General features: G+C 41.2%; 1 protein-coding gene and 1 long non-coding RNA gene across 3 annotated transcripts; one reads left to right on the plus strand and one right to left on the minus strand.

The window, feature by feature from the left end:
- Window positions 1-55: 55 nt before the first annotated feature.
- Window positions 56-19,486, plus strand: LOC138103166 (uncharacterized). 2 transcript variants are annotated; one of them, XR_011147670.1, is made up of 5 exons: window positions 56-134; window positions 245-1,104; window positions 4,576-4,632; window positions 4,989-5,153; window positions 19,075-19,486. It is a non-coding gene; the product is annotated as an uncharacterized lncRNA (long non-coding RNA). The 2 variants fall into 2 exon arrangements; XR_011147669.1 differs by lacking the exon at window positions 19,075-19,486 and having other exon boundaries at window positions 4,989-5,489.
- Window positions 5,494-6,845, minus strand: AGBL3 (AGBL carboxypeptidase 3). Its single transcript, XM_069003744.1, is given in 3 exon segments — window positions 5,494-6,536; window positions 6,539-6,652; window positions 6,839-6,845. Coding segments are annotated over 3 exon segments (774 nt in total). The 3' UTR covers window positions 5,494-5,883.
- Window positions 19,487-26,634: the final 7,148 nt, after the last annotated feature.

Here is a 26,634-nt window from a genome sequence, read left to right on the forward strand (position 1 = left end):
CTTTCGGTTCTGAGGGCAGCGCTCTTTCCCGATAGTCAGCTAAATACGAGCAAGTAAACAAACCAAGCTCAGCTGCACAATCCGAGCCGGGGTCAAGTTTGCGTTCCTTCTCCCTGCTATGCAAAGCAGCACGAGTAAGTGACCGGGGTAAGCTCATCTGTGACTTTTGTGCTATTCGAGTAGCTTGGGTGTCCATGAGGGCTTGGATGAATTTGTTTTGTTTTGTTTGGACACTTCTTTACAGGTGACTGACCGTCCCAGCACCGACCCCGGTACCGCAGCACTGCCAGAGGTCGCAGACAACATGGCCCTTCTTGCACTTGGGACGCTGATCCCCTCCCTCCGCTTCCCAGACACAGCGTCGCCCAAGCTCCCCTCGCCCGCAGCCAACATGCTTACGCAGGCACAGTGCAAGGTGGCTGCTGCTCCAGGAAACCTCTGAAACCTTGAGTGATGTAAGGGGCAAAACTCTCCTTCCTTTAGTCGTCCTGGGCAGATCTGGAACTGTTTGTCCTACTAGCAGCCTTGCTAGGATAGCAACACGATATCTAGGAATGAATATCTGCAGCTGGGAAGCTGCCAAGACTGCAGAAACATTTAAAACATTTAAAAAGACATTCTTTATTAATCTCCTCTTTGGCAGGTATGCTCTTATCCATCATAACACTGCAATATACTCAACTGTACCATATTTAAACTGTACTTGAACTCTACTTAACTGGACGTCCTGTCCCACAGAAGACTATTACAGCTGTAATGATCTGTGCCCAGAGGCTGGGAGAAGGGGACACACACCCTTTTAACTTCATCTCCCTTCCATGCTAAGGGTGACTGATGTGTCTTTTGTCTCAAGACCTGGATCTCCAGTGCCTTGGCTGATGTGACAGGCACAGCCCCCGCACTGATGGCGGGTGAGGACCGCATCTCCTCAAGTGCCCAAACCAGTGCTGCAGGCCAGGCCCCTGGGCTCTCTCTCAGCACGACCTGACCCAGCAGATGTGTCTCACCAGCTGGACACGGGCCAGCTCAGCTGCAGCTGGCTTTAGTGCCACACTGCAAACACCTCCCCTCACAGAACCACTGGGTGAGATCCATGGTCAACAGGTGAGATGAACCAGGTCTGACAGTGTATGGGGTGGTGTGTCCCTTGGACACAAAGAAGATTTACAACATTTTGAAGCTCCTTTTATTCTAAGCAAAGAGGTGCCTTATACAGTTGATGTTGAATTTCATTAATAGTATTTAACCTAATGAGCACGTTATTACAAATGCGTGTACCCTACTGCCAATAGGGGAAAATATTTTTTCACCTCTCTGGAATTTGCCTTGGGTTTATTTTTTCTTCAGTGAGATTGTTGTCAATCAGTAAATCATAGTGTAGTAATGTGATGAAGACGGTTTAAATTACAGAAAAATGAGCTTTTCCAAATGCTGAGACTGAGTGAAATCCCAGCCAAAGAACTCCATACTTATCTTTGTGGAACATACTCTTTACTGAGGTTTGAGATTATAAAAAAAAATGGCCTATTGGTGTTTAAAGAATTAAACAAACCTGTAATGTTTGCCTTTTTTCACTGGCTCAGGTACCTGAAATATCTTAGGGTAATTATCAGCACCCTGAGCCTGTGAAACAGAGTAGTGCCTTGAGTTTCTAAAAAAGAACAGAAGCAGGAATGAATTATTACTACAAGTTCCAAAAGACTGGTTGACAAAAAGGCATTATCAGTCAGCCACTTTTGGGGCTGTTCAGGGAGTATACAACAGGCTGGCACACGGGAATCTTGGTAAGAGTTCAATAACTAATGGGAAAACAGTTATCATGTAAAAGCTGGTATTTTTCTTTTGGTGACAAAATTGTTTGTGTAAAGTTACAGTGGTTAAATTAAATTGTCATATATCAGTCTCTGGTCAGAAAAAAACCCAAATAGCCACAGCATATTCCTCCTGGGATGAAAAATATGGGTATTTTTGCTTTTATAACTTCTGTTCTTAGCAATGCTGTGAAAATATTCTCCTGATATTTTAGGGTTTTTTTTTTCTGCAGAGAAAATAGTTTGTAACCATTTTGATTCATAGGGGAATATTACAGTTATAAATTTAAAAAGCCCCAACAAACCAAACCAACAATTGCAAATAAACATGATAATCACAATGCCAGAAGGAATACATGTAAGAAAGCTGCTCAAGACTGAATCCCTTATGCTATTCTTTTCAGTAAAGATTTATGAACCTGGATAAAAACGTATCATACTGACAAGGGACCTTACTTCCTACTCACTATGGCTTGTTTATTTTTAGTCTGGGAACCTGGACAGCTGTGCTTTCTCAGCAGTATTAACTGCCACTGCTTTGTTTTTCATATGTTTGGGCTTCCAAAAAGAAGAATTGGCATAAAATGCAAAAATCTTGAGAAATGCTGGTCTACCTATTGAACCAATGAAAGCATTAATAAAACAATCAGCATTATAAAGTTTATGTACATAAAAAGAATATTATCCATCGAAACATCAATGTGACATTTTTCCCAAAACCAGTTTGCTTTCTCTAGGCAGCAGTAACAGTGCTCCTATTCTATGTCTTGGGGCCATATAATTTTCTGGGCCGAACATCAGCAAAGTGCCTGTGAGGGCTACATACAGCTCCAGCATGAATTTCTGACAAAAATTCTACTGCAGTTGTGATATTCCTTGCTATTCACCTTTTTTCAAATGCCTTTAACAACTTCTATCAAGATCAACAACAGAAATTTTGTTAAGTCTTTTGATCTAATAAACTGAATTAGTCACTGAAGTAGATCCACATGGGAAAATGCACATAATCATGAGAGGAAGAGAATTAAGAAGCTTCTTGAAGGAATTGTGATCCATTTGATAAAGTGTTGTTACTTGCTTTACATAGTAACAGAATCACCCTGACATGTTTTGCTTCTGGTACACACCCAGAAAAAGAACTTTAATTCATTACATGAAAGATGTATGAGTGCAATCCCTCCAATTTCATTGCATGAAAGATGTCTTTGCCTATATTTTAGCACAAAAATTACAGAACAGGACCTAGTGAAGCTCGACCTGACTATTAGTTTTGCAATGTATACAGGTGTTTATAGGTCTTGGCAAGCACAGCCTTACAGGATCAGGCTCTTTGGTGGCTAAAATGGTGTTCAGTCCTGAACATCTCCTCCTTTACTAAGTTTTCCCTTTTTCTGTTGTTTATTTACTGTATTTATGTCATAAACAGGAAGCAACATTTTACAGGAACTATTATTGTTGTCTAAATTTCATCCCCAACCTCTCCAAAAGTCATTCACTCACAAGAGTTTGCTTTCCGTATTTATGGGAAACCTCTTGAGCAACAGTATGTCAATCACAGGCAAAAAAACAAACACCAAGTAAACAAGGAGAAAAACATGCTTCAACCCTTTTTTTTTTCTCAGCAAAACAAATAAATAAAGGTTACAGGAAAATAAAATGTCTCACTGTCCTCCTGTGAAATCACTCTTTTAAATCTGAGGCTGCATTTGTCTATGAGCTTAGATATAGGCAATGGGCCCTTAGTGCCAGTGTGATGACTTTTCAGCATGTGTGAGAGGAGGACACAACTCCTGAACAGTCTGAACTGTGTGTTGCAAAGTATGACTGACACCAAAGTACATGGGCATGATACTTCTTGCGTAACGCCGGTGCCCTCCCCATCCTGACCCTATGAAGCTGACGGTGGAAAGCCACCTTCTTTGGAACAAAAACTGCCTTCAGATGATTGGGGTTAAGCTACAGGGAAAATGAATACGACTGGTCTGCCCTTCTCATTTGACCTAATCCTCTGATGATGCATCAAGATCATAGAACCATCACAGAATCATAGAGTAGTCAGGGTTGGAAGAGATATTAAAGATCATCTGGTTCCAACCCCCCTGCCATGGGCAGGGACATCTTCCATTAGGCCAGGTTGCTCAAAGTCCCATCCAACCTGCCTTGGACATTTCCAGGGACAAAGCATTGACAGCTTCTCTGGCCAGCCTGTTCTGGTGAGTCTTCACCTTCATAGTGAAGAATTTTTTCCTTTAATCTAAATTTATACATGTGTCTTTTTGTTTCTTTGCATTTCAGTACCAGTTGTAAAGCTCACATCTTGATTTCTATACTCTGGACAGCTTAAATTTGATGAGATAGATCCAACCCATTAATGTTTCCCCCCCAAAAAATGTACAAAAGATTGATTCCCTAATAAATGACCACATTAGGGGCACAGCTCTTCATAACACACAATGCCCACCTCTCTAAAATCACCTGCACATCTGATCTCCAAGTCATCCAGAGTCTGTACAGGAGGAGCTGATCTTGTTTAATAGGTGTATTGTTTGGTCAGCATGCAGATCCTGAACTTAACCACTTTGGCTAAAAGGAATCAGAATAGTGCCTTTCATGGTTAATGAAATAAGGTTTACACAAAACCAAATAATACACCTTATATTGTGTCTAGATTGATCTGCAAAATGTAAGGCTGCAAAAAAAAGCATATTGATTTAAATGATGCAATAGACCAAACTCTGTATCAACGCAGTTTTTCTCTCCTCAGGAAGGCCACCTGGAGCAGATACAGAGCTTTGCTTCTTCCAATGAACTGCCTGTTAAGGTTTGACTATAAAATTTGTGTGCAATCTTTTAAAAATTGTTAAATTAAGTAGTGTGACTCTTAAAAGTCTAATTTTAGTAACACTTCTAACATTTACTGTGGCATTCTTTATGAAATACAGAGAACATACAATAAATTGTGGCATATCTGAATAATTCTAAGTGACCTGGAATTCCAGTTTAACACAACAGAATTCAGGGCCTTGGAATTCACCCTGGTTTGCTGTTTCACTACTTTCTTATGTTCCTTCAGGCATAGATAATAATAAGAAACACCACAAATTTAGTGTATTGCTTAAAGAAAGGCATTATCAACTTTATTATTGTTATAAACCTATAGATTATTATGTTTTTCAGAGCTGGACTAATGAGGCAGGAGAAAAGGCCCAGGGGAAACTTCCTTTACCTGCTTGTTGTTTACACCATAGTCCAAGAATACATTGGGAAAATACTGTCCTATGGACTCCAAGTCCTTCATGTTGAAATGGGTGTTTTGTCTGCAGCCTGAAGCATCAGTCTCCTGTAAGTTAGGGATCTACAGGCCAAAACATTCATTTGAAAGAACACAAACATTATTTAAAACAGGCTGTAATAAGATGAAAAACATTAAATATACTAATTCTGACACTGACTTTCTGCACAAGAGTCTTTTTTTTTTTTGTTAATTTGTTATAGAAGTAAAACTGGGGGGATTTGGTTTACCAGTTGAAGGTTTAGTTTAATACCAGAAGATTTAATTTTATATCCAGTGTATCAATGCCTTTGTGAGTGGAAGTCTGCATAAGAAATCAAAGCCATTTGTAGCAAAACATACAAACATACAAAGATTGCCAAGCAAAACTTGGCAATCTTTGCTGTTAAAAGGACATCTGGAATCTATTCTGAACCTAACTTCATTCTGGAAAGTGGTTGTATGCCAGAAAAGAAGAAAATGAAAGAAATAGGGAGTTTGATAAGTAGATTTTTGCAGAGGACATGGGGAGAAATATGCTGAAAATGTTTTAAAGAAAATTCTTCTATTTTGAAGATATTACCAGAAAGGAGAAAATATATTAAAGAAAACCTGCACAATATTGAAGAACAAAATAAACCACTCTGAAAAGAAACTTAACCTAAACAAAGCAGTCAGAAAGACTTGGGTGCAGTGCAAAGATGTAAGCAATACAAAAATAATAAGGGACATAGAGACATCAAACTAACAAAGATATAGTGGAAAGGAGAATAGGGTATTCTAAAGGGAAAGAAAATGAGATTACCTTTTGACCATGTTTTGGGTATACCAGATAGAAGGGGAACATTTCGTCATGATAGATCTGTATTTGAAGTACAGCTCCAGGCCTGTTAAACAGCAGTGGTGATTTCCCACAATCATACCATCTGGATTCAACATTGGTACCACTTTCAAGACAATATTGTCCCTCAGGAGTTGAGCTTTGCCTGAGTCACCAAGAATAAAATCCATAAAGCCCTTCATTATCCAGGAATTGTTATTTTCTCCTGGATGCACCCTCACTATCAGTATTGCAGCGTTCTGCTCAGTGCCCTTGCCACTTTGGAGGGGGGTAGTGGTGGTGATAGTTAAAATATACACTGTGTTTCACAGTGAACAGCATGAGATGTGAATCTTGCAGAATTTGGACAGCACTGGACCTTTAGAGATGGTCATCAGGTACTCCTGCAGGTTCTTGCAGGTGTAATAATAGTAGTGGACAAAGTAGCAGGTGTCTTGGTCAAGGAACTGAAACACCCAAGTGAGTGAGAAATAATGATGTCTGTCTTGCCCCACACTGTTTTGGTAGTACTTGATTAATTTCCAGTCCTCTACCAGCCATTTCTCATGCTGTTCCTTAGCACTGGTTTCTGAGTACAACAGTGGCCACAAGCCATGTTTGTACAGGCTGTTTACTTGGCAAAGCTGACAGTAGTGAAGCACTACAGCATCCCTGCCTGCGTATGGCTTGCTTGGAAGTAGTACCACTGTGTGTCTGCTTGTGTGGAGGTCGGTGTGGGGTCAGCCAGTACTCAAACACAGCATTAGCAGGCAGAGAGCAGGCAGTGTGATGCTGGTTAGCACTGTAGTATGAGATAGTGTCAAATAATGTGCACTGCCATGAAAAAGCACCCTACAGTGAATCAGGTGCAAATCTGATTCACACTGTTATAAATCAAAGTCTAAGCAACTGCTGGGAAAAGATGCCTAATCTCACCAAGCATGTCAGTAATGCAACTGGTATCTTGATTAGAACTTCTGGTAATAACTAGAGCTTCTAAAAGCATTCTCCACACTATGCTTTAAAAGGAGGTGCTTAAGAAATGTCGTGAGTTTTTGTACATGATTACCACCTAGAGAACACATTCAGTGCTAAGCAAGCACTCATGTTCTACTGCAGCTTGATGCTTGCTATCCCAGGAATTGCTAACTGCCTGCCTGTCATTCCTCAGGAGCAGGAGGGTCAACTGGCCACACTTAAAGGCATCAGTTTTCTTCTCCTTGGTTGGAAAGTTTCATTAATGAAGCCTGAGAACCAGAATACTACAACACTCCCTTTGCTGAAGAGCTGTACAGGCTGAAACAAGAATCACTTCCAGTTGCCTGTGCATGAAGTTCTAGTCAGTAATAAAAAACATGGAAAGTTGAATTTTTAAAGAACAGCAACTAAAAGACTGTAAGAGAAATCCCTGTCCTTGTTTACAAAAAGGCAGGGAGCTGGGATTCAGAGTGTTCCTCCACATCTTATCCCTTGCAATAAATTAGCGTATCCAGTTGCAAAGGACAGAGGTTCCTTTCTGCACAGCAGTTACCAGTTTTCCTGAGTAGCAAGTGTAGCAACCTACTTGTGACAGGTAATATGCCCATAATGCAGAAGTAGCTAATTTCTGAATAAACTTACCTCAAAGAGTACCAGTGCTTTTCTGTCTATTGCAAACCTTGACTAACTGTGTTGGCCTCAAGAAAGGTACCAGATCCCTTTCAGTTTTGTTCTTCTGAACATTTTGTGGCCACAGCTAGTTATCCTAGGATTGCAAAACTATTATAATCCTTTCTTATCCATGTAAAAGTATCCCAGGACCAAAATCAACAACTGCCAGAAGTTCCAAGTTCATCCAAGGCAACTGGATCAACTTAGCAAACACAGGAAAGAATGAATAACTCTGATACTCAACCAGCAACAATAGAATAAGGCAACTAACTTCCTTCAATTCTGTCCAATGAATCCTTGCCAGACAGAGAATCCTGTATTCAAGAACTGATCCAATCTGAGCAGGTTCTGTTTATAAAACAAAATATTCCTCCAACACAGACTTGAGTGTTGATGTCGCAGTTACACATCTCTTTTTTCACTTACTTTTTTGGCTCTTATCTTTCTTTGTTTGTATTTTCTCAACAAACTAATTTTAAGCTGGTTCACATTGTTTTTCACTGAGAACAATGGCTTGAGCTGATCTGGGCTTCTGAAATAAGTAACAGTACAAACAGGACTTAAAGATGATGAGGCAGGTATGTAACTGTGTAACTAATTTCCTTCCCCGTCTACAGGAAAATAATTTATTTCCAAGTGCTCTTTAAAATAACATAGAAAATCATATTGATTCATCAGGCTTTGAATGATATTTGTAAAGGAGATCACAGCAAGTGCTTCATGTATCTACATCTGACAGCAAGATTTCTTAGGCTGTTCCCACCATCTCCTAGATAAATCAGTTCTAAATAAAATATCCTTTTTCAGGAGTTTGCTATGGCAGCATTGTCTCCAAACCTGTTGTAGTGTACAATGATTCAGGGGTAGGGGGCATCCACTCTGGAAAAGGTAGCAGAATAAGGGCACAGATGTCTTAGTCTCACCTCTATGCATTTCAATTTTTTTTATTATTTCTGAATTGCAATTTGTTGTATATATAAAGCACACAAACTGCCTTAGTTTTCACTATCTCAGAATAGGCTTGCACTAGGACTTCTGTACAGACTGCATAAAAGCAGTTATTTATTAGCTGACATTTATATTTAACCCTATATCCCTGAAATACAGTATTGACATTGCTAATAACAGGACATGAGATTTGGGCTGAATCTGTAAGACCTCAGGACTAAAGTCTGAACTTTATCTGCTGCAGCTTTGTTTCACTTAGTTTAGCTGTGATAGCAATTTCTCTAATTGACATGTGTGGCTAACTTGGTTTATTTTGTTTGCCTTTGTGTGGTACAAACACAGGCTTATACAGACAGCAGCAAGGAGGTGTTCTGTGTAGAAATGAATGCCTACAGCTGGACAAACCATGTTTTAGGGGTAACAAAGAGACATCTGACGTCGGTGGGGGGTTACTTGCTTGTCAGCCAGGAATTCTTCAAAGCTGGGAAAAGCCACTTGAATGATAGGCAGAGAAAAGGCTTTGAAAAAAATCTATTAATTGGATGATTGGGACTGCTGGTACTGTGCACTGACTGCAACACTGCTCAGAGTTAATTACTTGTCATAGGATCATAGATATGAAAGGATTCACTTTCAAAGCATTCCCCATCCTTCCTACTATCTGCTTATATCAGGCCAAAAGACAGAAGTTTGGTTTCATGCGAATTTGTATTTGCTTTGGGTCTGAATCAGATACCAGCAGCAGTAGCACATATTTTTCACTAGAAAAAAAATTCTCATTGCTTTAGGCCTGATTTCTAGATTTAATTCTCTTCACAACAGACAAAAACCCCTAATAAACAGAAGATCTTCATCTGAAAGATCTGGTTTCAAGTGTAGATGACATCATATATGAGAAGTAAAAGAATTAAACACAAAACTGATGAACCCATTTTTAAACTGTAGTGGATACCTAACTCTAAGGGATGGCTGGCTCAGTAACTGCTGGTTAAGGGTGAGCTGCAAGGTGAGACTGAGATAAATACTCAGCTAGGTCAAGAACCATTAAATATGAGTAGACCAACCTCTGATTTTGTTCAGAGGTTCACAGCAATGTGATCATTAATATATTTTCCCTTGTCTTTTCTTCCACTTTGAGGTTCTACAGGGAAAATGTAAGGGAATAATTGAAAGGGTCTTAATATGTAAGAACAGTGCCGACTGTCTTGTGTCACAAATTGGGGGGGGGGGGGGGGGGGGGTCTTCATCCTAAACCAATTACATTTAAATACTAAAATAAAATTGAAAGTTGATAGTAGGATAGCTTGATTTTGTTTATTTTCAGAGAGAAGAGCTACCTCTTTTGGTTTATTTTATGGCCTGCAGAAGAATTAAGCCTAATGTCCATAATCATGTACTCCATCATTATCCCATGCCTGGATAGTCCTCATGCCCCTGTATAACTGAGACAGGGTGCTTTTCAGCTGTTTGAGGAGGCATGAGCAGGAAAATCTGGTGGGTTATACCATGAAGGCCCAACAGAAAGGTCAATTTGTGCAGGAGTTAAGGAATAACTGTGGTGTTGGAGGTCACAGCCATCTAAGCAAACTGGCTGGACTCTTCCAGCTTCCTCTGTTGTCCATGAAGGTATATACTCATGAAGAACCATCCAAAACACCGAATTTTGTATCTGCTTGGGTTTGCTCTCTGGAAGAGCTGCTTTTCCTCCACTGGTTATAGAGGCACCAATGGTGAGTTCCTTGGCTAACACGGGAGTCCAAGTTGGTTATGTGTGAATATACATGCCCAGGATTTCTCTGAATTGCAGGCAGGCATGACAGTCCAGCCCCCTGGACCTTGGCCAAAGCAAGTCACAAAGGGGATATGTGGCTACAGAAGGGACTGTGGGTGGTAAGTGTGTTCTCTACTGAGCAGAAGAGGGGTAACTCAAACCTGCCCTTTAGAGTGCTCAATGTGTTCCTGTGTGCTCTTGATCATGGGTGTAACAGAACACCTATGAGCTCCACAAACAGTGTCTCCAGGGCTAAACAGTCATGGGGGTTCTGCTGTTCGCTGCCACAAGGCGAATGCCATGGCCTCTGTATCAGCAATGTTTGCTATCGTTGCATCAGTCTGTAGATGACACAAGGGACTGACCATCGGTTCTTCATACAGGTGGAAAAGTTGTTTCCTCCCTGTCATTATCACACTCCACATGTGGTTATACAACCCCCTCTAGGGTCAGACTCTGCACCTTCAGCACTGGAAAGCAAAGTATGTGTTTCTCTCCGTAGTGAAGGTGGCCCTGAGAGGCAAGCAGGTGTGGAACATCTGTGCCATGCTACTAAAATGTTCGAGATAAATTATGTCTCTGAGAAAAAATATTCAAACCATAATGCTTCCCTACTTATAATGAGCTAAAATTGTGTGTTTAATATAACTATATTTACAGTACTACTGTGTGCTGCAAGAAAGCCATTGTAATATGAGCAAATAGTGGGGAAAAATCCTGAAAAACCCTTAAAATTACTCTGTTTTGCGGGATGAAAATTAATATTAAATGATCAATATCCTGTGATTTCCAGAATTACTTTTTTCTTTTCCCAAAATGCCGGTCAAATGATCAGGTTTACTTCCCTTGTATAAACACTAATTTCTGTAATCTAACTACAAACCAAATAAACCCAGTCATATGCTCATATTGCAATTATCCAATTTTATTTCTATCATCATGGTACTAAAAGATCATCATCTCAATTGGAATCATGTGTAAGATGCAGTGTTTTGCTAAGAGTCTACCCTTCTTCTAGAGAGGTGAAAAGGAGAGGCAGAGATAATAGAGATAGGAAACAGGAATGACTTTGCCCAGAGTTTGGAGTGGAAGAACTGCCAATGAAAACTATATCATAAATCTGTCCTGTCTGCTGGGCAGCATTATCCCTTACATGAGCTCTAAAGTTTGCTGCTGACGGGGGAAACTTCACAGCCTAAACTTTAGCCTGGGATCTCCAGGAAACTTTGGGTACCTCTGGTGAGAATTTTTGTATTATTTCATGGGAAGAAATGCTTATGTTGGTAGCAGCTTGATTTAAAATGTTTTCTTTAAGCTTTATGTTGCAAACTGTTTCTCTCTCTAAGTCTTAATTTGTTTCTGAGTGAATTAAGGGTGGCAGGAGTTTAGGGTGAACGCACTTAAAGCTTTGTTTGATACTAAAGATATTGTTCTTCATGAACTATTTATTTGTTTTTAAAGGATCTGTGTTATATTTCCTTATAAGAGTTTTATTTGCTTTTGCAAAATGAAATGATAGGTGCTATTTTCCGATCCTTGTGTAAACTTTATGAAAAATGGTTTTGGCACGTTTTTCTTTAATTTTATTCATTTTGCAGTGTCACAGTACACATAAAGTCCTTTGGGTTTGCTACTTCTTTCCCTAAGAATCATTCATTTCTAGTAGAACAGCTAAGAGAACGGGGGAAAACAGAATTGGCTTTTAAAAAGGTCGGGTGCTGATGCCAACAGAGAGAACAAGAATGGCCACGAGATGGTAGCAGTCTGTCAGGGAAGGCCGGGAGATGGCTCTGAGCTTCCCTTCTTGATCCAGGGAGGCAAGTGCTTCCTGTGTGCCTTGTACCTTAGGGTGGAACATTTGCGGTGTTCAAGCAGAGCTATTTCAGAACTATGTTTTGAATTATTTCGCTCTGAGGTAATCTCGTGTGAGGTAAAGCAATGAAGAGTAGCACCACAGGCTGGTGCGACATGACTCAAACAAGGATGCCAAGTGCAAATCCATTTTAAAATTGCCGGTGTAAGCTGACATCTGGGATTGTGTGCTGCTGTGAGCCCTTGGCTGGCTCGTTCAGTCCTCCTTTTTGGGCTGTCCTCATGGCATCCAGAATGGCACAGCCCCAGGCTGCAGAGTGTTGACCTACCATAGACTCCTTCTGCCCTCTTTGATCCGTTCAGAGCAATATAAGGGGTTAAATTCATACTGCTCGGCTTTGTGAGAGATCGGGTGTCATCCACTCTCCCCTGGCTGACATAAACTTCATGTTAATAGGAAGAGACAGTGAAAACTCCATCCTGTGCCCTGTCTGATTTGACAGAAATGCTGTCATATGCCCACACGTGATCAAGATTAAACTTTTGCAGCATAGTGATCTGGCAGTGTGCAAACCCCTATTAATTGCACAAACACACAGTTTTGGGGGGAGAAAAAACAAAGTTTTTTCTTCTGCTGCTTCTGCTGTAAGATAAAAGAGAAAGGGAGCTTCTGACAGATTGCTGGGGCAGAGAACTGCAGGGATCATTTTGGGTTGCAATTACCAGAAAAGATACAAGAGATTGTTCTGTAAACCATTTCACTGTGAATTCTGGCAGAATTTCATCTTTTTTTCATGCATGGAATTTATGGTAAGGTGCGTGAGGGCTGGCAACACTAATCTATTTCTATCTTGTATCTGTCCTACATCGTGCTTGAGTGAGGTTATTGTGTGTCAGCAGGACTTAATATAAAGGCAACGTTCAATTTACAACATTACAAAGTTAATTTAACTCTGCAGGGAAGATGAGCCCTGCATTTCTTGTTGCATTTCTATGTACAAATGCTGGTTGTGCTGCAAATAAGAGCAGTTTCATTTGGGCATGGCACTCAGCTGTGAATGCTCAAACACCTTCCAGCATGCAGTTTAAATATGTCAAAACCAGCAAAACAGTATCAGTATTTGTATTGAGCCAACTTTCACGGCCATCTGCTTACTGAGAGCCGTAACAAACAGTCTGAACTGCCTTTTCTTCCATGAAGTCCATCTTTTGTGCAAATTTTTCTCCTCAGTGCTAATGATTTAAATACCTATTCATTACTCTGTAAGACTGTCCCTGGAGGCAAAGAAGGAGTCTAAATGTCACTTTATGGTGCAATAATGAAGACTTGGTTTGTGTGAGGTGCCTTTCGCCCAGTGCAAACATGCACACATGCTTTAAATTTCTCTGGGTTTCTATAGGACTATTCTTAGCAGCACAGTGAAACGTGCTAATGTTAAACATGCTACAGAGAAGGTTCAAAATAAATCATGTCTTGAATTGACCTGATTCCTTTCTTTGCTGTTTTCCTTTGGCTATAATATAGCTTACGAAAAGATAAAATGCTGCACTGAAAGTTTGTTTCAGTTTGCTCCTCTCTGATGCAACCATTGACACATTTTCCTATTTCTGACTTAATTTCCATGTTTTGCTTTGATTGCACAATTCTCAGAGGTGCATCCTCCATTTTACAGAAAGCAAACTGTTTAAGAATATATGTATTCCAGATACTTCTAGCTAAATAAAAATAATATACTCTCTGGATACTTACACAACTGACTTACTTAAGGGATTTGGTAAATCTCTATGAATTTTTACAGGTATTTGAGAAGCTCCATGTCAAGCAAGCTCCTTTAAATCCAGTTATTTCTACTTTGTTCTTTTCTGCTCTTTGCAGACATTTTATTCTCTCGGGCCGTCTCACAGCGTCACATCTCTAGCAGCCAATACTGATCTTGTGTCCGTGCTTAGGTTTCTTCATTTTTTTTCCAGCTCCAACTTTAATAAGCCTCCTGGGCTTTCTTTGAAGATTTCATTTGCAAGTGCAAAGAAACCCTTGTGTATTAAAAGTCTTCTATGTGGATTAAAAATATTTTAAAAAACTTTATTTTAAAGACTAAACATAATAGTTCTTGAAGATATGTGGAGCTGGGCACTTGACACCCACCTGAACTCAAGCCTGTTGTACAGAAGAAGTAAAAAAATATTTAAAATACTTTTCTGCTTTCTTCAACAAGTTGCTTTGAGCCTGTCGTAATGTTTAAATTCCTTCTTCTGTTTACTGAGTTATAAAGGAGGTCTGTAAATATGTTTCTTCCCTATTTTCCTCCAAATGTTCTGGTTCTTGTATATATAAAAAAGTTTCCTCACATACTTGGGGAATAATTCTAATATTTTTCTTTGTAATTTCAATCTGTTTTAAAGTCTAGGCTGAAGTTCTTGAGACCCATTGAAACAACGTGAGATCCCCTGGAAGGAAATCTGAAATGTCATGGTACAAACCTGGCCTTGCAATGCCAGAAAGTTTGCAAGCAACAATAAATGCCTTTTTCTGAGGCAATCCTGTTTTAACATAAATGCTTGCCCATATCATGTTACCGTACTCCAGCACAACCCCTTGAGAGAAATGGGCAGTGCTGAGACACTTTTAGAAATGGTTGGGGAAAAAAAGAGTCACAGAAAATGGGCAGTGACCACACATGGATCTTACTGCTCCTGCACATGATCTCCAGGGATCAGGAGTGTCTTTTTGTTATATGGTTGGTCAGTGCTTAGCACAGCAAAGCCTTGAACCCTGCTAAAGGTTTTTGGATGTTATGGCAATGCCAGTAAATATTGTGCTATTTAACCAACAGTTATTGTAGTGCTTTCAGATTTTGTTTTGTTCCCACAGGTTTTATTTTTATCCACATTCCTCAGCTATGTGTTGGTGACAGTGACTATCACTGTCATTGTTTTGCCAGGATTGGTCCTCATTGCATTCCAGTCTACTTTATTTTTGGATTCTGAGTATGGCACTGACCTCTAATCACATGCAAATGCCCGTGTCTGAGCTAGACACCTTAGGGTTTTTCCCTTGTTCGTGAAGAGTTAATCAGTGTTGCTGAGACTAGAGCACAACTCATCTCATGCTCAAGCAGATGCCTGTGTTTGGTTAGATGAGTATGTCTTTCAGCTCCAGCAGTTTTGTTGCCTAGATCCCCCTTGGCAGTCATGCTGTAGGTACCTAAAGCCAGGAGAGATGAATCCCATCCTTGGAGACATGTACCATGCTGCCTGTGTAACCAAGCATAGGAAGATGGTGTGTGAAGGGGGCTCAACCCAACCCCCATCAGAGGGCTGGGGGCTGCAGGGGCTGTCCCCCCACCCAGCAAAGTGGCTCCTCTAGATTTTTACTGTTCTGTGAATCTGTCATAACCATGTCCACAGAGATGGCCACATCTAGGGCAGAACATGAGCTCCAGATAATAATTTCTCTCCCTTTTTCCCTCTGCCACATTTTCCCCCCCTTCCCTGTCCTCCCCTTCCCTTTGGCTAATCCCTGCTGCTGTTGCCAGTGCCATGCTTGTGTCCACACAGTCTTCTACCCTGACTGCCAGTTTTCTACTGGTTTCAATGATTTTTCACAGGACATTTTTCACTTGTCTTTTTCTAACTTCAGGGGCAGCAGAAGTAAGAGAAATTCCTTCCTCAGCTTCTGAAAGAGCTTAGAACATAAGGGCCAGCCCCAAGGTTTCACAACCCTCTTGTTGTGTTTCGGTTATCTTCTGACAGTGAACCCTAGGGAAGGATGCAGGGCAAGCCCACAGTGGTGCTTCCAGCCTTCAGAGGTTTGACTCAAAACCTTTCTAAATCAGAGAGATTACCTTGGAATCTAAGTACATGAACAAGAACAAGGTAGGGATGTGGCAGTCTGTCTAGGGCTGATGTGTCTAATCCCTTCTCCTTCCTCCTCACTCTTGACTTGATATCGCTGGCTGTGTGGCTGTTTTGTAAACTTGGGGTTTACTTAATAACTCAATTACTTTTTCTGATTTTTTAAAATGAAATAATAATTAATTTTTCCTTAGCTATAAACTCCACAGAGATTGGCTGTACTCAGAGAACAGAGAGGTTAATAAAAGCATTGCCATCTGGGGTGATTAGGGCCTGGTGGAAGAGCAGTGGTAGCAGGGCTGATGCATTTCAGTATTAATACAGTGTCTGAGTTTGTGACTTGCAGTAAAGATTGCCTCTGATTTAATACTCAGCCATCCAGGATATGGAAGCCCTGGGATAACCAGGTTCTTAAGGGTCTTGTGTCTTAGAAAGACCTCTGTAAGATACAGTGCAGCTAGAAGTCTTTCTTCGCTCTGTTACACCCCAAAATTGTAGAATGCAGGCTGATTGTGAGCAACAATATGACACCAGTGCTGGGAGGAACAGTGACCAGCTTTCCAGAATGGCACAGAAATAGGGGAGGAAGTGAGAAAAGCTGATGGGGAAGATGCTTTAGGGAGTGAAAAATTTTGTTTTACAAAAGGGAAGGTGAGCAGGCAGTACATGCCTACTGATGGCAAGCTCTGATCCTACAGCACTGCATCAATAAGCAGGAGCTTTTAGAGATCAGCTATCCTGATTGCATAGCATCTTAAAGACCATGAACTCGGATTTACATTTCCACAGCACAAGAGATGGAAAAATATTTTGTTATTTTCTCGTTTACTTCTTTGTGGAAACTTGTTGTGTAGAGGTGATGTGGTCTGTGTAAAATACTCCGCATCCCTTCAGTGATTTCTGGACTGGCACATGGGTGTCATGTCTGTAGTTCATAGCTCAGATGTACAGGGCTGGCTCCAGTTAGAGCTGCAATACCTGAGCAGTGCTGTGCTGAGATAGCAGTCTGAACCTAGAGGACAGCACAGCAGTTTCACTGGTGACTCCTTTTCTCTGCAGGAAAATTAGCTGACCAGGCTGCTGTGCTGAGGTGATAGGCTGTTTCTCAATGCAGAGCTATTTTGCTGGGCATTAACTTTGTAGCCTTTGCACCAGGCTCTGTTGCCTGTTTCTGCACCAAACAGAGCTGTGATATAACAAACAACATGACAAATACTAAGGCAGCTGAGGTTATTTTAGTCTCTCTGTTGCAAGATAGCTGTACCCAGATTAGGACAACATGGAGTAGATCTGGTGATGCTTAATGAGTCAAGAAGATCTGGGGCTGACTGTGTAAATCAGCATAGCAGATCTGTAATGCAAAAACCAAAAAGTTCAACAATGTTCCTACTTTTGAGGTAAAAGCAAAGCCTCTTGGCTCACTGAAATGACAACAGCTGAAATAAAGTAGCACTGAAAGATGATGAAAACACTGCACTAGCTTTAAGCTATCTGGCATGGATGCTGCTGAGAAAATTGGTGCAGCAGCAAGAATTCTGCATGGACTGCAAAATGCTGCTGAGAAGCTATATAAAATTACCATAGGTTCATGTTTCAGCTAGTTGAAACACTTATAGCCCAGAAAGTAGTATGTATGAAACAAGTTCCTGCTCTTTACATGGCTTCATGGACTTTTCTAGCCTGCCTCCAACCTTGGATGAATTCTTCTATCTTTTCCCTAAACATTTCAAAATTTTTTTCTAGTGGGCTGACCATGAAATCAAAGCATAGTGACAAGCATCTTGCTTGCCTTGATTGTTTTTCCTGTATTCTTTAGAAATAGTTCATGAAGTCCCTGCAGACTGTAGACCACAGACTGAAAATCATTTAATAATTCTCTTTGCTTGTGCCTTGCATGTTCCTGGGACACAGCATGCCCTTCAGCAGAAAAATCAGGGTGATGCCTCACAAATGTTTTAATAGGTTGAGACAGAAAGTGTGGTTTTCAGGTCAAGACAGTGGAGCATGCATGACAAAAAGCACCTGATAGACAACAAAAGGGCTATGTGACATTTAGAGTATGATAATGAATTATGTTCTTAATTTCTTTTTGCATTCAAACATTTTCTTGGTGAGGTGAGGTGAGGTGAGAGCTAAGTGAGTTTGTACAGCGGAAAGCACTGGTTCCTCTGCTGTGGCTAGGCTGGGTTTTTTTTATGTTAAATTTGGGTTAGAAACAGTCTGTGGCTGCTGCTTTCTTCTTCAGTTATGTTTTTAACTTTTGGCAAAGCCTCATAGTCTTGAAGATGTTTATTTTTATAGATTTCAGAAAACAAAATAAATAAAAACAAGCTATTTGTATCTCTGTGCTTGTATAATTCAAAGTCCTGACTATGACTTCCTCTGGTCAAAAGCAGGACCCAGCAGCTGTTTTCTTCTGCAGTTTTGGAAAATACTTGAATAATACTTGATAATGTTAAAGGTACAAAATATTTTCACAAAACCCCTTGTCTTTGCTTTCAGGAAGAGGAAGCTCTTATTTATGGAACAGCTGCCAAAAGATGAAACTCATGTTATAACACTGCTTTTTTTCCAAGTAACTCCATCCCAGCAGCTGGGGAGGGGCTTACTACTCATTTTCCTACTCTAGAAAATACTTCCATGTAGGGAGACTTTATCCTGACATACAAAGACGTCATTGTGGATGAGCATCCTGGACCCCTCTGTGCTGCTCCTGGCACCAGGTACTATAGTATTGCTCCCCTTCTGTGTGACAAGATGGGTTGTGGGAGGCAGCTGGACTCCTTATGCTCTGCATTCAGATGTCAGGTACTACTAATCCTATGATTCCTCTTCCATCAGCTTTGGAAAAGCCTCTAAATGTTTCTATGGATGGGGAACTTCCCTGTGTTTCAGAGTCAGAAATGGGAAGCTCAAAAGGTTTTTTACTTCTCACAGCCTGACAGAATGATTTTGCCTCAAGGCTGGAGAAGCATGAGCTAGTAGTGCAGAAGTTTTAGGGCTCAGTTTTTGCAGAGACTCTTGAAGAATGTCATTGTCATTAAAGCAGCCTTCTGATATTTCTGTCTCTAAAAAGCCCAATAAAAATTTTAATGGGAAAACATACCAAAGTCACCCTTATTTTCTGTATTTATAGCTCCAGTTCTCACAATACACCACTGACATTTCTGTCTAACCATACAAGGCTGCATCCTCGATAAGGACATCTCTGTGTTGACATCTTCTGAAGTCTGGCATGGCCAGGAGCTGAGCGCCCAGCACTGCGTGCAGAGGGGAAGCCAGGCACAGTAACCCTCGGAGGAACTGCAGGCAGAAGCAGCACAAGCACGTCGGGAGCCCCAAGAGAGCAGAACAGCCCTGGCAGCCACTGCCACCATCCTCCAAAGGGAGCTTAAAGGAGGCAGCTGGGTGCAGGGCATGGGGAGTGAGACTTGGAGAGGGTGCCCCCTCCCACACCTGCAGCCTTGCTGCCTCTAGCACTGGAACAAGAGCAAGGCTACTACTCACTGCAAATCCGAGACATGGCCTTCCTTCTACAGCTGGACTTTGCTCTGAGGGAATAGGGGTGTCCTAGCTACCCTCTTGTTAATGAAACCTTATTTGCCACAAATAAATTAGTAGCATCTCTTTGTTTGAATCCCTTGGGGATGTGCAGTTCTCCCTCTGCTTCTGCTATACCAAGTCTGGACCCTGCCTGCTGGACAGAGCACCTGTTGGGTTAATCACCCAGTTTCTGTCCTAGGTGTGTCCTGCCAGCTTTTCTGAGGCAATAATTCCCCACCTAAACTTTGTTTTGAATAACCCACAAAATGTAGTATGCTCAGTTAAGATATTAGTGAGCATGAGGCAGTCTCCTCCTCTGGTTTCCCACAGATGGCTAAAATATTTAACCAGCTGCTACCTCATCTTCTCTAAAATGTTCCTTCTCGCTAATTATGTAATGAAGGCTAAGAACTTCATGTCTCTTTCCACAGTAAAGCCCTCAGCCCCATTGTTTCAATGAACCTAGATGGGTTTTACCAGTGGGATCAGCTGCCAACACTCTAGAGAAGCTGGAGGTTGACACTTGGGGTGGTGATGCCTCAAACACAAAATGTGGAAAGAGACTACTTGCTGGAAGAAAACACAGTTCCTTGAAACAGTGCACACAAGGCCACCCGAGCTTCTCCCAAGGACCCAGAAAGTTGGTCTTGTGACCAGCTGCAGTAAATGTGGTGACTTATGGGAACAAAGTCAATTTTCAGCAGTTATGGTTCTGATCCTGTGTGTAGAGAATGGCTGTGAATTGTATTTTTTTAATCTTGAAACTACTGCTGGAACAGAGTAATTATAAAGATTATTTTATCTGCTCACAGGAAATTTATTTAACCAACTTCCAGTAACTTCTACTTATCTTCACCATGTCCTATCTGAATTTTTTAAATGCTGCTCTTAAGTAACACTGACTTAAAAGAAAAAACCCCTTCCTCTGCATTTTGTAACTGTATTTAAATACAGAAGGTGTCTTGACTTCTCTAGGTAAGAAATAATATGGAGTTTTAATAGTTTTCAAGTAACAATGTTCTAAATTGGAAGCCAGCATTTGCAGCTGATTAGCACTGGCCAAAACATGAATGACTACAACATCCTCTGCTTTGGAGCACCAAAAGTAATAGGAATAGGTTACTTTTGTCAATATAGTATTCTTGTCTCTTCCAAGGGAAGCACTGAGGAAACTTGCAGGTAGCAGCAAGTGAAATGAGGTGGGGGTTTTTATGCATTCTGAGAGAGAAAGGTCATGGATCTATTTATTCCTCTTTTCGGTATGAGGGTTTATTGTGTGAACTCCTTTACTAAGGGTACCACAGATAGTGAAGGTTTCTATAGGTTCAGAAAGTGTCTTGAAGCATCATGAAGGAAAAATTTACCAAGTGCTATGGTACACAAAGACATCAGCTCTGGCTCAGGATATCCTTGAGTGCAAATCACTGGAAGCTACTAGATATGTTAGTGACATGCTGTTATGTACGTAATTTGTATCTTGTCCTTTGCAGCCATTACTGGCTACATCTGGAGACAAAGTACTGGGTCTGAGGGACTTTTTTTCTGATTTGGTAGAAACTTTTAATTCTTGTGCTTTTCTGGACATTTCTCATTTAAATTAGACACACAGCAGGCAGCAGTGAAGACCTGTTTTGCCTGTTCGATACCAATAGGCTAGAAATTTTGCAGTGCCTGTGTCAGGCTCAATGGCATCAGTTTAACATACATGCCAATCTCCATTCTTCCAAATACTTTTGTATGAATATACAGATTATCGCATCCAAACACAGTTCTTGCTCATGGGATCCCACCTGTGCACCAGTGGGTAAGTATGGGTATTAGATTGTCAAACACAGCTGGTGTCATCCTAATGATGTTCTGTACAGTCCTGACTTGAAAGCTTCGCCAGTGGTCCTGCACAGGAGGTCTGAAATACCTGAGCCACAGATGTTACCCTCAGCATATCTATCCACCTTCCTGTCACACACTCTTGGTTTGAAGACCTACAAGGCACAGATCATGTGGAAAGTTGTTTCTGAGTTTCATTATTGCCCCTGTGAGAAATTAGCAATGTGGTTCTTATCTGAATTTGCCAAACCAGCCACCAGATATGATTTTACTTTTCTGCTTCATGTAAGAAAGACTCATTTCCTATTAGAAATATGTTCCCATGAAGACATTTCTGGGTTTGATCAAATGGCCTTTTGGCCATCTCTTTAGTAAACCAAAGAGGGGTTAAGGACCCTGATGAAATATAATGAAGCTGTTTACGGTTACTGAGTACTGTTCAGCAGCTGAGCTGCAACAATGAGTAGTGCTTGTGCTCTGAGCTTGCTGCAAGCAGGGACGATATGTGCAAGCCTAAGTCACCATGAACTGCATTTTATTTGACAATTGGAGCAGCCAAAGAAGTCACCTTCTCTAACCCAGTCAGTGAGCAGCAACTTTTAAAGCAATCCCCTTGATTTGGATTTGTGTCTGAGCTTAGGACTGATTTGCCTTCTCTGTGTACATTCAGTGCCTTGTCACAAAGCTCGAGGGACTGAAGGGGCTATGAGACAGGTTTCTCATTTTTAAGTAAGGTCAGAGTGAAGACACTTGAAGGGCAGAGAATGGGTTTTGCACTGTTACGTAGCTCCTGGCCACAATTACAATTTGAAAACAAGCCAGAGGATTTGTACTATTGGGAATACTTGGGACATTTATTTGATGTTCAGAGAGAAATTCCAGGTGGTCCCCACAGTATGACTTTTCTCAGACCTTTGAAAGAGGTGATTTAAAATTTCCTCTATAACTAAATAATTATAACAAGCAACAACTTCCTCCTGTTTGCAATTTAGTTAATATTAAATTTATCTCTATCATTTTTGTCTGAAGGAACTTGGGAATCCAGTTCATAATTGGCTCATTTAGATAGATCAAGAGATAATGTTCTTCTGAGAGTAGGCACCCAAAGGATTCAAGCTTCTCATGTTGGATCACTGTATCAGCCCTGGGCCAGAGTAGTGAGGGTAAGGAAATGTTTCTTCCTGAAGAGTTTATCAACAGCATCTTGGGATCAGGGTAGCTAATTATTCCAGTTAGATGCTGCTTGAAGCTCTGAAATTCTTATGAATGCAGATTCTATATACATGGAAAAGCTATTGTAAGATAATATAAAACCATAAAGCCTTTTCTGTCAGGTAGTTCAGTGGTTTGCAGCAGGTTGGGTTTTTTTTGGAGGTTGACCTGATCCAAAGCTTGTGGAAGTCAGTGCAAAAACTCCAAAGAGAATCCTGGCTTCAATTCAAGGAATTAAGTTGTATGCCTTAATGCCATAGGATATTATTGCACTAAAGAGCTTATTAAGATTAAAATGGGATTAGGCATTACTGTGAATGAATGCAAAAAGTTTACATCGCTAGGATAAAGCTTCAAAGCTTTATGCCACCTTTCAGGGAAATGGTTCCAGACTGAAGCAAAGAAAAAAAAATTACATATCATAGCATTACACACAACAAGGTGCACGTTGTGACTTCCAAAGTGAGAAATCCGGCACTAATGGTGGGATGTGGAACTAAAATGTTACTGTATTTTCCAAAGAAGCGGTTCTCACTGAAGAGTGAAATGAAAATATCTCGTGTGCTTCCATGCTCTTTGTTTTGAGCTTGAGATTTTTGCTGGTTTTGTCACATTTATTTTTCAGCAGCTAAGAACCCAGCATCTTACTTTGTGTCTTGTTATCGGAAGCTTACAGATGGCTGCTAAGCAGAGCTTCCTCTGTATTTAGCTTTGATATTGTAATGCATGAATTTCCTATGAAAAGCACACTTATTTTCTATACATCACTAGTGTATAGCTTGAGAGACACAGCAGTGGAGATGGCCCAGGGTGACTTCCCTCACTCCTGCAGGAACTATGTCTGTTCTGTGCCAGATGTTCTCTGCAGGGGATTCTTAGTTGCTTTCTACAATGCAGTCACAAATGTACTAAGTATCAGAGCCTTCCCAGTTCCCATGGGGCCAAGGGTCCAGTTTTCCCAAGGAAGGTATTTGTCAGAACTTCTTGACAACAGCTACTTAATATTTTGATGTTATTTTCAGATAGCTTTTCCTTGTTTCATCCTTGCTAATATTTGTCCTCCGTTGTTATCTATACCCTACAACTACCTCTGGGTGGGAATCATAACTCCATTTGACTATTTCAGGGGGTTGTGCATGCTGGAACAACTTTCCTGATGCCTGTGGAGTCCTTACTCTTCCTTTCTTCATTTTTGTTTACTCTTCATCCCCTTCCACATGAGTTCAAAATACAGAACAGTTTATCAGCTTCTGTCCTCAGAACAGTTCATCACCTTCTGTCCTCAAAATGCCTAGAACTGAATGAAGCCTTCTGGATGGGGATGCAGTAGTGTTAAGATCCTCTCGGATTTATCATAATATAGCTCCTTGTGGTACTCTTTCAGTATAGGCAGCTTTGGTTCAAAATTGCTTCATTTGCTGACCATATTTCATTCCAATGTAATTGCTGACTTGCTTTCCCTTCGCTTTTGTCTGAGACTGGTGCTTACCAGATCATCTAGCTTAAGGTTTGTGTTTGAAAGGACTTTCCCCGATGCCTCCATCTGCGTGTTCCTCACCCCAGCTGTCTATATGTGACCTGGCCATGTACTGACATTTTCAAGACTGACTGTGCTGCATCTCTGCAGTGCCCCCTTATTAGTGAAGTTCAGTATCCACAGGCTGGAGCAACACGCTTGGAGAACAGGGTTATAACTAATTCGTTAGTGAGGTACTTATGAAGTGTCTAGCATGGAAAGACCTTGGTCCCAGAGAATGTTTCTGGTAAAACTGCAGTTGCTAAAGCCAGATCTAATACAACTTGTTGTTTTCCCCACGGCTGGCCTGTGGGAAGATATGGAATAAAGTTGAGTTGTGAGCTGTAAAACCTGCCTGCAGAGGCACATGGCAGCACAAAGGAGCACATGGTGGCACACAGAGGCTTGTCTCCACCGGACCCTGGGGGAGGAGGTGTCACACAGCAGAGCCCTGCGGAGAGGAGCCTGCCGGGAGCTGACAGTCAGTGAACAGCGAATGATCAGCCCATAGAAGGGAGTGTGTTGCTGATGTGGCAACACGGGATAGGTCACGTAGTGAGAATTGCCATGTAAGGAAATACTGTACCTTAGAAAATTGTATAAAACCAGCTCATTCCTTTGAGTAAACGATTCAGATTCCCTGCCTGTCTGGGTCTGTGCCTCAGTCACCAACATTGGCCTTCTGTTATTTTTCTTCCCTTACTTTCAGACTTGCAGACAGATGCAAGGTTGTTATGCCCATGCCAGCATGCCAGCTGTCTGGATGATACAAATTTGAGCTGGCTTGAATCCAGATAGCTCTTGTGAGATGAGCAAATGAGTTTGCCTTCTCCTTGTGCCTAGAGAAACCAATGTGGTGTTTTGATCAAGCAATGGAAGTTTGTGCCTCAGGTCACTGGTGGGGCAGAAACTTCTGTATGGCTGAGAAACTGGCCTTGCCTCCCATCTGCCTATAGCCTGCTGTGCCCCTCTGCAGCCCCTGTAAGCCTGCCTAGGTCACACTTCCAAGAGATGTGTTCCAGCAGTCTACAAGGGTGGTGTTTTTAATGATCCTGGGATTTCTATCTTGCTCCTTTTGGTGTCCTGTCCAGAGGTGAGGGGAAGTAATACACAGGTTTATTGAGTTCTAATAGCACAAGATACAGATTTTCCCATTGATGTTATTCCTGCTTACCTACTCTGTCACCCATGATTACAAGGTCATTGTGGGGGTAGTCTGGAGCTCCCACACTTTGATGTGTTTTTCTGCAAGCTCTCTTTCTTCCTGGATGGTTGTGCAGCTGCTGTCTCCCAGAGAGAGCAAGGTCTCTGGTAAGGAACCAAGTTCAGCTTGCTCAGTGACTTGTAAATAGTTTGTACCTTGTGTGGATGCTCTTCTTCAGTATCATAACAGGCTCAGAATTCCTGCAAGTGCTCCTTGGCCAGCTGCTATACCCTCCCAGTCTGGCACAGACCACAGGGCAAAGCCCCGTGTACAGCTTTGGCAGGCAGCTTCCTGGGGCTTCACCACGTTCCTTCTCCGCGGTCTCCATCTTCTTGAAGGAATCTTTCCTTTCTGTGCACTTTTCCTGTGCTGACCACTGTCCTGACCAAGCTCTCAGGGTACCAAAAGCACTCCCAATGCCCTCCTGTCTAAAGTCCTACTCTTCATAGGGTAGTGTAGTTCACTTATTTCTGTCATATCCCTTCTCTGCTCTGCCATCTGGACAGTCTGTTGTATGTTGAGTATGTGCTGGTCATTGATATACTTGGCCACTTCATTTACAGCCTCAGGAATGTGAGAGGCCCTCAGAAAAATGCCAGAGGCAAGAAAGTGTTTGCAAATTCCTGGAGGCAATGAGCCTTGATAAAGAAGGTATTCTTTTCACCCAGCAGGAGCAGAAACGACTAAAATTCGCACCACAATTATGCTAAACTTCAAGAAGAGGAATAACATAAATCGTGAGAGAATGTGTTAAAGGTAAGTTGCAAGTTGCAACTGACAGAATGTTGGCTGGAATAACCTGCCCACCCTACGGAGCATTACATAAATGCTCTCAAAAATACAGATTTCTTGTTGCTCAGATCTCCAAGCTGAGGCCCTGGATCTTACTGTCTGAGTGACATCTGGCTCAGAGAGAATGAGATTCACTAATGAGTACTTACAGATGCAACCACAGCTAATGACAGCTGCATTTTAAACTTCAAGATAAAATGTAAAATACTCTGAAAAATCAGGTCTTGAAGACCTAATGGTGGTGAGTACTCTTAATTTACCTAACTCCTAAAAACCCACTTACAAAATGGAAAAATGCCCCACAAAACACAGAGTGATAATGTCATTTTTTAGCCTATACCTTATTGATCCATACCATAGGAAAATGTGACAGTGGCTTGATACTGAGTGAGGTGCTGATTTGAAAACTGTTGGAGCATGGTAATTTTGTACTAATGCTCTTCAGATCTCCTGAAGCATCCAACTTACACTGAGGGTTTGGGGTTTTAAATTTTTTTTATTATTTTTTCTTTTATTTATTTTTAACTGAGATTCCTGAAGTGATTGAGATATTGTGGGGGACAGAAAGGGGAGAAGCAAGACAAGTGCTTCTCACTTCTCCT

This window comes from Aphelocoma coerulescens, chromosome 1A, assembly GCF_041296385.1.
Source record: "Aphelocoma coerulescens isolate FSJ_1873_10779 chromosome 1A, UR_Acoe_1.0, whole genome shotgun sequence".
In the NCBI taxonomy this organism is placed as follows: domain Eukaryota; kingdom Metazoa; phylum Chordata; class Aves; order Passeriformes; family Corvidae; genus Aphelocoma; species Aphelocoma coerulescens.